The 12923-nt window shown below is 43.4% G+C and overlaps 1 protein-coding gene across 5 annotated transcripts in view; it reads right to left on the bottom strand.

Moving 5' to 3' along the window:
* Positions 1 to 6507: 6507 nt before the first annotated feature.
* Positions 6508 to 12923, bottom strand: part of ELMO1 (engulfment and cell motility 1) — a 660529-nt gene continuing 654113 nt past the window's right edge. For 3 of the 5 annotated variants that reach the window (XM_006832127.1, XM_006832126.1, XM_006832124.1), the window contains one exon: positions 6780 to 6980. In XM_006832127.1, the coding sequence (XP_006832190.1) occupies positions 6780 to 6980 (201 nt within the window). Of the gene's footprint in view, positions 6981 to 12923 lie in introns of all 5 variants that reach the window. The other 2 variants (XM_006832125.1, XM_006832128.1) reach the window with 1 other exon arrangement.

Here is a 12923-nt window from a genome sequence, read left to right as displayed (position 1 = left end):
TCTGCTTGCTGGGCCATTGCTGAGGCTCTGGAGACACCACACATTCTCTTCCCTCTCCCGTATCCTCCACTTAACCAGCTCACAGCTTCCAGCTAATTTTGCCTCTTGGGTAGCTTTACTCTCCTCCCCTTCCCACTGTGGCTATCAAAGGATGGGCTCCAAGGCTCCTTGCTTGGACTATTTCAAGACTTCTTGCTAAGATCCGCACTGCCAATCTCTCACACTCCTCTCTTGGTTGTTTTGTCTGTGTATGTTTGTGAATGGCAACTCTGACCACATCACTCCTCTTTAATACACTCTCTTTTGCCCTCAAGTAAAAGTCCTTGGTCAACTCAATAGATGGGCTTTTCATGATTTGTGCCTCAGTACCTCTGCCAGATTATTTCCTTTTGTTGTCTCATATGAGGGTGGTTCACGAAGTTCATGAAAAATAGAATCAAGAAATAATGGAACTTTTTAAAGCCCCCTTGTATACATCCTACGTACCAGCCTATGAATTACTGACAGATTCTTATGTAGTCATAGGCTTTGATGCCTCTAGGCTGCTGTGTGGCATTGTAGGCTAAGGACTTGTGGTGCCTTGAATTTACTTGATGTTGTTGTTGTTGTTATGTGCCGTGGAGTCGGTTCCGACTCATAGCGATCCTGTACAGGGTTTCCGAGGCTGTAAATCTTTACGTGAGCAGAACGTCTCATCTTTCTCCCGCGGAACAGCTGGTAGTTTTGAACTGCTGACCTTGCGGTTCACAGCCTGATTCATAACCACTACGCTACCAGAGCTCCTTGATATAGGACTCTTAAGGCTGGGACTGGTTAGTTTTGCCCTCAAGCTAGGTTTAGAAGGAGCCATCTCAGAAGCAGAGATGGAAAATCCCAGGACCATCAAGAAGGAAGAGCATGAGTGGAGTGTGAGATCCCTACCTAGAAAAATGGCTCTGGCAGAGGTGATGGCATGGAGAGACAGAGCAGTTGTAGTTAGGTCCATAGACCAAGGCAGAGGCCAATGGGTCATATGGTTGAGAAGTTGAAGACAAGAGTGGAGCATGTCTGCAGTATGGTAGACAAGAGGTGTTACTGACTGGAGAATTGCTGTGTCCTGAGTTAGTTTTGGTCCTGAATTGTACCTTGTTCATTTCTCTAACAAACCCCACAATCACGAGCATTGTTATGAGTTCTGTGTGGCCATTGCAATAGATCATCAAACCCGGATGTGAAGCAGAGAGTGTTGTGGGAGGGATGGTTGGTGTCAGAACGGGGTAAAGAAGGTTGTGGGGTGGAATCAGCCTTGAGCCGATTTTAAGTTTGATGTTCTTTCCCCCTTGTGCAGCCGGGGGAAGTCAGACATGGCTCCCACATGGTTTTGTAGGACTGTTAGTCACAAGGTTGGTGGTTCAAACCCACCAGCCTATACAGGGTCATTATGCCTACTCAACGACACTAAACAACATAATAGGTTTCCTTTCATAGCGACCCGGGTGGTGCAAACAATCTAAGGCTAGAGCTTCAATTCCAAATATTTGGTTTGCTGGAGATTTACAGTGAAAGCTTTAATTCCATTTTCAGTCTTGACATCAATTCAGCTTCCATTTGAGTTATTTCCAAGCATTCATCAGTTGTGAGACCGAAGCTTTGCCCTCAGGCAGCATGTGTTTGGAAGTAGATTACAACAACCCCCTTCAGCAGCCCAGGAAAGAGCCCTCATGGCACTGTAGGGTAAGAACTAGACTGATAACCACAGGTTGGCATTTTAAGACCACCAGAAGCTCCAAAGGAGAAAAGTGAGGCTTTCTGCTCCCAGCCTCAGAAACTCTATACAGGGTCGTTCTGAGTAGGAGTCAACTTGATGGTAGTAAGTGGGTACCCAGCCCTGGGAGGGTCAGTTTTGCCATTAGGGGCATGCTCTTAAGGGAAATTGGGGTACTGGACCACATAGCTAAGTTGTCAGGTGGTTGTAGGGCCCTAGAACTGATCCAGTAAGTTTTTCTAAACTGCAATTGTGTATATTTCTAAATCATGGTCCTTATCCAGTCCCACCTGCGACAGTGATGAATTGATCTGCCACCAACCATAATTTTGTGATGAGTTCCTTTGTTTTCTACAATTAGCCAAGTGGCCTTAAATTCTCAGACATTATGGCCTCGTGTTGATGGTCTCCCTCATCCAAATGATTTGTCTTTGTCTTGTCTAGAACGTAACTTTTTTTGTTAGTTAGTTTGTTATGTGCCATTGAGTCAGAGCTGACTCATAGTGATTCTGTATAGGGTTTCTGAGGAGTGGATGGTGAGTTTGAATCACAGATCTTTTGGTTCAAACCAACCCTGTGTTTATCCTACAGTGCCACACCAGGACCCCTAGAACTTAATATAAAGGATTATATTAAGAATATATTTATACTTATGACCTTTTTTTCCCTCTAAAACAAGCTGGTAACCAAAAGGGTAGCAACGTACATTCACTCAGAAGTACCTTGGAAGAAAGGCATGGCAATCTATTTTTAAAAATCAACCACTGAAAACTCTCTGGAGCCTACCTATGTCCTGGTACACATGGGGCACCATAAATGGGAACTGGCTTGATAGCATGCTACATTCTTTCAAGACCTTACCCACCTTTCTAAGTATTGATCACAATCTCTTTTCTACATTTCTACCTATACATATAACATTACCACACCATGTTTCAATTATTTGGTTTCACACCCTCATGGTATGGGGGTAAACATTGAGGTACTAACTGTGAGGTTGTCAGTTCAAACCCACTTGCTGCTCTGCAGGAGAAAGATGAGGCTGTGTGCTCCTGTAAAGATGTATAGTCTTGGACACCCTAAGGAACAGTTCTTCTCTGTCCTATAGTGTTCCTGTGACTCCGAATCAACTAAACGGATTCTGAATAAATGATTTGACTATAATTTCCTTGATTTTGTGAAGATTTTATTTTGCCGTGTTCATAGTGCCTAGTTCTAAGCACTTTTATTTTCTTGAATGGACTTTTAACTTAGAGGTTTATGTTAATTAGAAAATATTTTCATAACTAAAACAAAATGGATGAAAGAGATGTATGTCATTGTGAATACCGACTGAACTTGCTTGACTTGCTATTAGAACAGGAGGCGGGAATGTGTTAGTTGCTAACTGGAGGATCATTTAAATGGACTTGCAAGTGGATGCAAGAAACACTCATTCTTGCACTTTTTCTTTTGTAATTACTATTAGCTTTCTCTACCTTTAAAAGCAGTTTACTGGGGTTTGAGTGGGTCAATTAATTGCCCTTCCCTTTATGGGTTCAGAACAAGAATACAATTGGAAGTATAGTATCAGCAGATAAAATTAAATGACCAACATTATTCCAAGTAAACCTGGATTGGAAAATGCAGCTAAGACTACATTGCCAAATCAGGCTTCCTGTTTAACGTCTCCCTTGGATTTGGCTGACCTACCCAGCCTTAGAATGTTTGGGGCAATATGAACTGAGCTTGAGCTAGTAGGACTTCTGCATGGAAAACAACTGTTGGATATCAATTCTTTGGCGGTTCTTGTAACCAAGTACAGGAATCCAGAACATTAATGTCCCTAGGTGCTGAAAGTAGCTTGCATTTGATTGCTAATCTGTGGGTTGGTGGTTCAAATCCAAACAGTGGTACTACCAAAGTAAATACTGCTTTTTTGTTTTGTTGGGGTTTTTTTTTTTAGTGTGTTTGTGTGTGTGATCTGCTTCCAGTCAAGAAAACCCTACGATGATGCACAGTTCTTCTTTGTACCATGTGGGGTTACTGAGTCAGAATCCACTTGATGGTTCCTAACAGCAAATCACACTGGCAGGATCTCACCAGTCAGAGGGTTTTTTTGGTGGCAGGAAGGTGGTCCCTTAAAAGTACTGAAAAGTTAAAGTTCCTAGTTAGTAGACCACAGGAGAGAGGAGTCCTGGTGTAGCACTGTAGAATAAGCTTTGGATTGCTAACTGCAAAGCTAGCAGTTCAAACCCACAAGCCAGTCCTAGTGAATGCTACACAGGGTTATAGTGAATCGGAACCAACTTGATGGCATTTAACAACAATGAGAGTGGGTGGCCTTCCCAACAAGTGTCACAGGACACTTTAAACCCAGAGTCCTGGGACTTCAGATATCCCTTTACATGGAGTGGGGTCTGTAACATGGAAGTTATATAAGAAGGCTCTGTGTGCTTTCTTTCACTCACCGTTTATCATTTCGTCATGTTGATAGTGAGTTCAATAAAATGAGCCCAACACTAAGGACAAAGGGATAGTATCATTGAGGCTTAATGACAAGGAATCATCGGGCAGACACCTAAGTTTGAGTGCTCTGATGGCAAGAATAACTTCACCTGTGAGTTACTATGGATTTTCAAGGATTCATTCTCACTTTTGTATGCAGTCTGTTTGAGGGCTCTGGACCATGTCACCGGAACCTGGGGAAAGTTGTAATTGCACATCTTGATGATGATAAGGACCAGTGACCTGAATCCATCTAAAAGTTACGCTGCGTGCACAGAGTGGTTTGTGCTGCTCATGCCTGATTGTGCACACCCAGACCTTCTGACATCCCTTCCAGCCCTGGCAGTTTTATGGTCCAAATGATACCTTCATTGGAAGTGACCTAAAAAAGAATCTATTGCTGGGCTTTGACCCATATTTTATTAATCCAGTCAGATTTATTGCACTCTGGCTTAATTTATTTCAGGCCCATGGGTTTGTATTGTTTTTTTCATTGCTAAGTATGTTCCCTGAAGTTGTGGTGTATTTCATTTGACCAGTTCTATAAACTATATAAGGAGCTCTGGTAGCATAGTGGTTATGAATCGGGCTACAAACTGCAAGGTCAGCAGTTCAAAACTACTAGCTGCTCCGTGCGAGAAAGATGAGGCTCTCTGCTCCTGTAAAGATTTACAGCCTCGGAAACCCTGTTCAGGGTCGCAATGGATCAGAACTGACGACGACACTTAACAACAACATAAACTATATAATAGCAATGAAGTACAAAACAAAAGTCACCGTCAGGAGGCACCAGTGTAAAAAGAATACATTATGCTTTTAGAGAATGATTTTCTTGATGAGTCAAGAGGGTCTTAGAACGAACATTCCTTACTAATGTTTTGAGCCTTAGCAATGGTCCAGAGTGTCTTAGTCAGGTGCTTCTCAGACTTCAATGTGTCCATGAATCACCTGGCTCAGTCTCAGGTGACTTAGATTCTGCATTGCTGATGGTGAATAGCAAGGAGAAAGCAAAGGTGACACTTTGATGACTAAGGTTTTCCTGACTCAAATCATGGTCTTGTCAATTGCCTCATAAACACTGGAAAGCTGAACAATGAAAAGGGAAGTTTGATGGAGAACTGAGGTGTTTCAGTTGTGGTGTTGGTGAAGAAAACAGAATATACTATAGATTGGCAGAATGATCAAATCAGTGTTAGAGAAAATGCAGCCTGAATGCTCCTTTGAAGGTAGGACGGAGAGTTTGTCTTGCTGACTTTGAACATGACATCAGTTAAGATGGATTTCTAGGAAAGCACATCATTGGTAAAGTGGAGGGTCAATGACATAACGGGAAACTCTCCATGAGATGGACTGACCCGATGGCCACAACCTCTGAATGACTGAGGATGGTGCAGAACTGGGCACTCTTCCTTCTATTATACTTAAGCTCAACACGAGTCAGATAGGACTTGGCTGCAACTCACAGCAACATGTTACCAAATCAAAACACCAGCTCCCAACTCATCACAATTAATTTTATTCCACAGCATGTTTAAGGGAATGTTATTCTACAGAAGATGTTTGGAATTAAAATAATTAAAAAAAAATCAGAAAGTATGCACATTTATGTATCTTTTCTTTTCATTAAATATATATCTGTTTGGCAAAAAAATGTTAGACTCTTTTGTACAAATACAAAGCAAAAAAGAAACAAAAAACAACCCCAAACCCTCGCAGACTGTAACTGCCTGTCATAATTACAATGGTGCCTGACAGCTGGCCCATCCTGTGGACCTATGTTGAAGCAGGATGCACCCCCTGCCCCTAGGAGAAAGGGTTTACTAAACCCTTGAGAGCAACAGCCCAGTATCACAGAGGCATTTGGGTTGAGTATAGTATAGAGATGGAACAAGACTATTGGTTTCACCATTTGTGCTTTCAGCTAAGGGACTGGAAAGATATGTGGAAACGAAGAAGGCAGGTCCAGCTGGGACAGGGAAAGGAGACCTAAGACTAGGTAGTGGAGGGAAGGTGGGCATGGTCACATTGCAGATGAGAGTAAGGATGGGACTTGTGGATGGTTTGTTTGGGAAGCCGATGTGGGCAAAGACTACACAGAGAACTACCCGTGGGACCAAAGAGTAACAGGGCAAGGCAAAGGTGGGGAGGGAGACAGAGGGAGACTAGAAAGCAGATCTCAATTCAAATGGAACCGGCTGTGAGAAGTGACTCTAGAGAGAAAGGGAAGGAAGGTGCAGGTGGTCTTCTAATTAAGTAGCTAGGCTGTTTTCTCCCCTTTACTGGTGGAGAGGTTTGCTCTTTTCCCACCTGTGGACCGTAGCCATAGGAAGTGACGTAAAGCAATGGAGTCTAGAAACAGAATCAGTGAAGGGAACAAGGCTCCTGGTAGGGGCAGAAAATTGCCGGGGTTAGAGGTGAGGCCAAAGTGTTGACCCACGGCTTCCCTTTCCCGAAGAGGATTCTAAGATGTGGGTGTGTTCTTATTCCTCTCTTCCACTAGCTAGGCTGATTTTCCAGTTTTGGATGGGGTGCTTCCCGCCTGGCCTCTTCAGTTACAGTCATAGACAAAGTCATAGTTGCTGGGCTCCTTGGGGATCGGGGGCGGGGCGTCGGGGATCTGAATGTTTTCCAGGTCCAGGAGGCGGAGCTTGATCTCCATGCTGAGCAGGGTGTCCAAGTCATTCCGGGTCAGGTCGCTGACCATGTCTTTCCCCAGCAGCGCATTGAGTCCATCTGTCCAGATGCAGTACTGGTGGGAAAGTAGACCGCAGGAATCATTATTGATGAGAACAATAAAAGTGGTCAACACAGCTAACACTGATTGAGTATGCACCATGGGTGAGGTTTTGTACCAAGCGCTGTGCGTGCATCATCATTTAATCATCACAATGTAACACTGACACTTCTGACATATGTTGGTTTGCTAGATGGGGGAAGTGTGGCGCAGAGATGCCACTAAGTAGCTTGTAAGTACGTGGAGTGGGTGGGATTTAAATGCAGGTTTAAATCTGACTGCCTTGCCTGGCATCTCCTCTGTGAATAATGCCTCTTTAAGTGTCAGCAAAAGGGCTTGAGTTCTCCACAGTACATGGAGGGGATTGCAATCATTGTAAGGAAGCCAAGCATATGAGTGTTGGATGTAAAATGCATGATCTGCTCTGTAAACCTTCACTCAATTCACAGTGAAAAGTGTAAACATTAAAATAAAAGGACTTGGCTTGAGTTCTCCATGACTGCGCAATATCACCCATCAAGCTCCTCTAAGCTCCTACACCCCCAGTATCCAGATACCGCTACGATCTACCCGTGAGTCTGTAATTTGTAAGGTAGAATGTATATCCAAACACTCCTGTACGCAACATCAAGTCCAACTTGCCTCTTTTCTGATTTCAATCCATGGCTCCAGGTCCAGGAGTTAAACCCAGCATGCCTAAAGACTGCCCCAATCTTGTAACTCCACCTTCAGTCAAAAAGGCTGAGAAATACAGTCTTTTGCTGCCCAATGTCTGGTGACCAAAATGTCTACACTTATTGGACGAAGCTAATGCAAGGTGAGCTGGTTGCTTTTCTGGTAACCTCTTCCTCCTGGCTCTCACACTACCAGGGGTTATCTCTGCAAGGTCTCTGGGGCCTGGACCCTGGCGCCATCATCACCTGTTTGGGAAAATGCTGAGTTTGGTTCTTTTTTGTCTCAAGAAACAATCTCGAGGGAACAAATCTTTACAGCGAGGATCATTCCCACCCCCTCCATACACAGAGTAGACAGGGATGGGCAACTTAGACATTGACTACCCAAAGTGTGTGTGTGTGTAGGGGGGCGGGGGTCTACAAAGGCAAGGAGTGACTGGCTTACAAACTTTCAAGAGGGAATCTAGATCCAAAGAGTGTGGAGGAAGGTAGAATCTCCACTGAGTAGTATCCAATCTGTCGAGGCAGGGCTGATAAAAGGAAATTTGGGTAGGTCTCTTGTGATATAATAGTGAATAATTGTTGTCAAGACTGATTGTGAGGGTTGGAAATATAAAGGTAGATGTTTTGTAGCAAGGAGGGGAGTGATTAACTTTGCAGTCTAGGAGTGGAGGTCCCTGGGACCATGAAGGGAGAAGAGCAGAGAGCGGGATCTTACCCAGAGAAGCAGCCATGCCTGAGATGGAGGCAGAGATGATGATGTGGAGAGATGGAGCAAGCTGGGGACTTTAGACCCAGAGAGGAAGAGGGGCTGTGTGCTGACGACTGGGGGGCAGGCTTGTAGGGTATACCCTTTGGATGGTTGATGATGCAGGAAGGGATTATAACCATGGCAATGAAATGATATACAATAGGATGAATGTAAAACTAAGGTTCTCCCATGTAAACTATCACATAATTCACAATAAAACATTAAAAGAAAAAAAAGGAGCAATCTCTGATGGTTATTGCAGGAAGGAGGAGGAAATTATTCATACGCTAGTGGGTACAAACATGTTGACATGGGTGACGGGGCAAGCAATATGCAACTGGAAGGAAGTTGGCAGAGGAAAGATGCAGGTGGCGGGAGACACAGGAAGGAATGCAGTGGTTAAATGGAATAGAGGCCAATGTTATTTACTGTCGATGCACAGAGGGGATTGCAACCATACAGTAAAGCAAAGTATATGATGTGTTGAATGTAAAACTGATGATCTGCTCTGTAAACCTTCACTCAATTTACAATAAAAAGTATTTTTAAAAAAGGAATGTAAAATCTATTGTTAATTAAAAAAAACACACACACACACACACACAAAAAAAAAACCCTTTGTCTCACCAGGAGAGAATGAACTCTGTCAAGGGGCTTTGTGAGGACCTCCCTTCCAGAAGTTGGAGTCCCGCCCTACCTGGTAACAAAGCCATGATACATGTTGCCCGTATCTCCAAAAACTGCCTGCTTTCGGGATGCTGTGCTCTGCTCACCAGATGTCCCTAGTCCTATAGAGGACTCCTGGTGTGACGCCTTTTAGGATAAGCATTCAACCTCAAAGTTGGTTTGAACCACAAGGTCAGCAATTCAAACTCACCAACTGCTCCATGGAAACCCTATCCAGAGTTGCTATGAGTCGGACTTGACAGCACTTAACAACAACAATGAACAATTGCTCTGTTCTTTCTATCAGCCTTATCTTCCCCTTCTAGGAGTTCCTGGGTGGTGCAAACAGTTAACATACTCAGCTGCTAAGAGAAAGGTGGAGGTTCAAGTCATCCAGAGGCACCCAGGAAGAAAGAAAGGCCTTCTGAACTACTTGTGAACAATTAGCCAATGAAAACTAAAAGGAGCACAGTTCTACCCGGAAACACATGGGGTTGCCAGCAGTTGGAATGGACTCATGGCAACTGATTTTATTGGTGGGGTCTTCCTTCCAGTATACCCTTAGATCTCTCACATCACCCATGCCTGGCAGCTCAGGAAGCAATTCCAGACCATACTTAGCCTGCACTTTGCACTGTGTCCTAGAATTTGACAGCAGACTTCAATATGAAAGTCTTCAAAGACTGTAAGCACTCAATAAACCTTAAGTCATAGCAACATGATGTAAATCTACCATGATGCACATTAGCAACACTACTCTTTAAGCTGGGTGATATTAGGACACCCCTGCCTGGGTAGTAGGAATCCTGATGATTATTAAACATTTGGCTGCTAACCAAAAGGTTGGCAGTTTGAACCCAACAGCTGTTCTGTAACAGAAAGACGTGGCAGTGTGCTTCTGTAAAGATCTGCAGCCTTAGAAACCCTGTGAGGCAGTTCTACTCTCTCCTACAGGGTTGCTGAGTTGGAATCAACTTGATAGTAATGGATTTGGGGGTGCTCCCTGAGTAGTACAACGTTGTTGTTAAGTGCCATCAAGTCGGGATCTGACTCATAGCGACCCTGTACAGGGTTTCCAAGGAGCAACTGGTGAGTTAGGACTGCCGGCCTTAATGGCCCACACTGACGTTGCAGTTTACCACATTAACCAGCAACGCCACACCAGAAGTCCAGTACAACGTTAGACTGCAGGAATTCTGATCTATGTGGTCTCAGCCAAAAATTTTAACTCATCCAAACTGCAGGGTTATGTTAAGGGAAAGACTGTTGTTGTTAAATGCCTTTGAGTTGATCGCCACTCATAATGATCCTGTATAGGGTTTCCGGGAGGTAGCTGGTGGGTGGGCTTGAATCGCCAACCTTGTGGTTTGCAGTCCCGTGCTAATCCTACTGTGCCACACCAGGAGTCCCTAGTGAAAGATGAGTGTTCTCATAAACACTTCAGCCAGATTCTGAGCACAGCTAAACATCCACTTACTTATAAATACCCTTGATAAAAACAGACATGTAAGTATCACCCTGGAGATTCTGTTTTGGAAGATCTTGGATGAGGAAACATTGTTATTTAGAAAGTTTCTCAACTAATTCTGAGGCACATCCAGTGTGGGAAGCCATGAACTCAATACCATTTAAGATCCCTTCCAGCTCTGCCACTGTGTCATTGTAAATCCCTGACGGTCAGGAATTCCTGGTTTTTGTATGTAGCTTTCCCAGCCTTGGCGTGTTTCCTAGGACAGATTAATTTAACCCACAGGGACATTTCTATGGTGCTTTTCTGTTGAGAAGCACCAGGCACAGAAAACTTGGTTTAAAAGTACATAGACCAATAAATAAAAACCCTCTAGTCCTGGAGTTGAAAGTACCAGTATGAGTTCATGATCTATTTGATCCTTAAGAACATCATAAATTCTAGCTCAATCCACAAAAAGACTTAAAAATAACAAACAATCTGCCAAATAATAATAGCCTATTTAGTGCCCCAAAGTGGTCACTAAATACCATTTCCTATTAAAATCAGCCTAAACCTTCTGGTTCACAACAGAACACAAGAGCAATCCACAACCAACCATGAGGATGGCCCAGGAGCGGTAGCATTCCATTCTGTTGTGTATGGAGTTATGCAACAGAACAAACAACACACAGCCAACAGAGCAAATGCGTAAGACGAGCCAGAAGGCCAGAAAGCTATCAAACGCAGGAGTCAGAGGACAGAGAAGCCAGCCTGGAGGGGTTCCCACTTGGGTCAGACACGATCAGTGGGACAGTAACAACAATGATAAAGTGCAACCGATTGAAACGCAGTGTGCAGCACTGTAGGATAAGCAGTTGACTGCAGTGTTGGTTTGAACCTCAAGATCAATGGTTCAAATCCGCTAGCTGCTTCTCAGAAACCCTATGCAGGGTCGCTGTGAGTTGGAACTGACTCGACAACACTTAACAACAATGTTTAAACTCATGACTTTGTAATAAGACTCATACACCAAAAAAATGCCTTATTGGTTTCTTAAGAAGATGGTCATTATTTTAAAAACTGATAAAGGAAATCAAGTATTTATCCTGCCTGTGGCATAGTGTGTTAGACATTGGGCTGTTACCCGAAAGGTTGTTGGTTCGAATTCACCAACTGCTCTGCAGGAGAAAGATGAAGCTTTCTGCTCCTGTAAAGATTTACAGCCTCTGAAATCTTACACAGGTTGGAACTGACCTAACGATACACAACAACAACAGCATCTTATAAAAACTGAATAACTGTAATGTGCCCAAATAGTTACCGAGGCAGGTTTCTCTCTATAGGTGCATCCTACTAATAAAGGAAGAAGAGATGATAGAATTGTTGTTGTTGTTGAGTGCCGTAGATTCGGTTCTAACCCATAGCGACTCTGTATAGGGTTTCTGAGGAGCAGCTGGTGAGCTTGAACCATCAACCTTGCAGTTCAAATGGCTTTGCAGTCTGGCGCATTAACCCATAGAGCCACACTAGGACTCCAGATGATAGAATAGGGTATCATTATTAGCATCCTCTGACAAATCTAAGTACCTAGATCATAATCCTCAGTGGCTAACATCCTAAAAAGAGAGGTGACCAGACACCATGGAAGTACTAAATACTTGCTTATAAAAGTGCAAATACTGCCAAAAAATTGAACCTGAATCGGATCAAGGTCTCACTACCAAATTATATGAAACACAGGGGGCAAAGGAACAGGCGAGACAATTATCAACATGATAATATCAACCCCTTCCCTCCTGCCCACAAGAAAAGTGATGCCCATGTCCTAATCTGTGGATTCTGGGAATGTGCTAGGTTACATGACATAGGTAAATTAAGGCTGCAATGGAAGGCTGCCAATCAGCTGACCTTAAAATTTGGAGATTATCCAGGTGGACCCAATAGAATCCTTAAGAGAAGGGGACAGGAAATGAATCAGAGAGTTGAGATGCAGTAAGAAACTTGAAACAGAAGAGGAGGGTTGAGTGATTTGCTGTGTGAAGGGACGGGTCTGATGTTGCTAGCCTTAGAGATGGAAGAAAGGAGGCCATTCGCCTTCAGAAGGTTGGAGGCCTCTGAAAGTTAGAAAAGACAAGGGAATTGACTCTTTCCTAGACCCTCCAGAAAGAACCTGCCAATACCCTGATTTTGGCACAGTGAGATCTACTTCACATTTTTCACCCCTTGATCTATAAAATAAAAACTTAGTGTTATTTTAAGCAATGAAATATGTTGTAATTTCTTATAGTAGCAATAGCAAACTAAGGCATACAGTTATAATCAGCAAAACCTAGATTAAATAGTAAATAGGTTGCAAGGAAAGGAAGTGTATGAAGAGGGAAAGAGAAAAGGAGGAGAGTAACACATAGAATTAAATT

This window comes from Chrysochloris asiatica, unplaced genomic scaffold (genome assembly GCF_000296735.1).
Source record: "Chrysochloris asiatica unplaced genomic scaffold, ChrAsi1.0 scaffold00006, whole genome shotgun sequence".
NCBI lineage: Eukaryota > Metazoa > Chordata > Mammalia > Afrosoricida > Chrysochloridae > Chrysochloris > Chrysochloris asiatica.
This window is presented reverse-complemented; position numbering and strand designations above follow the sequence as displayed.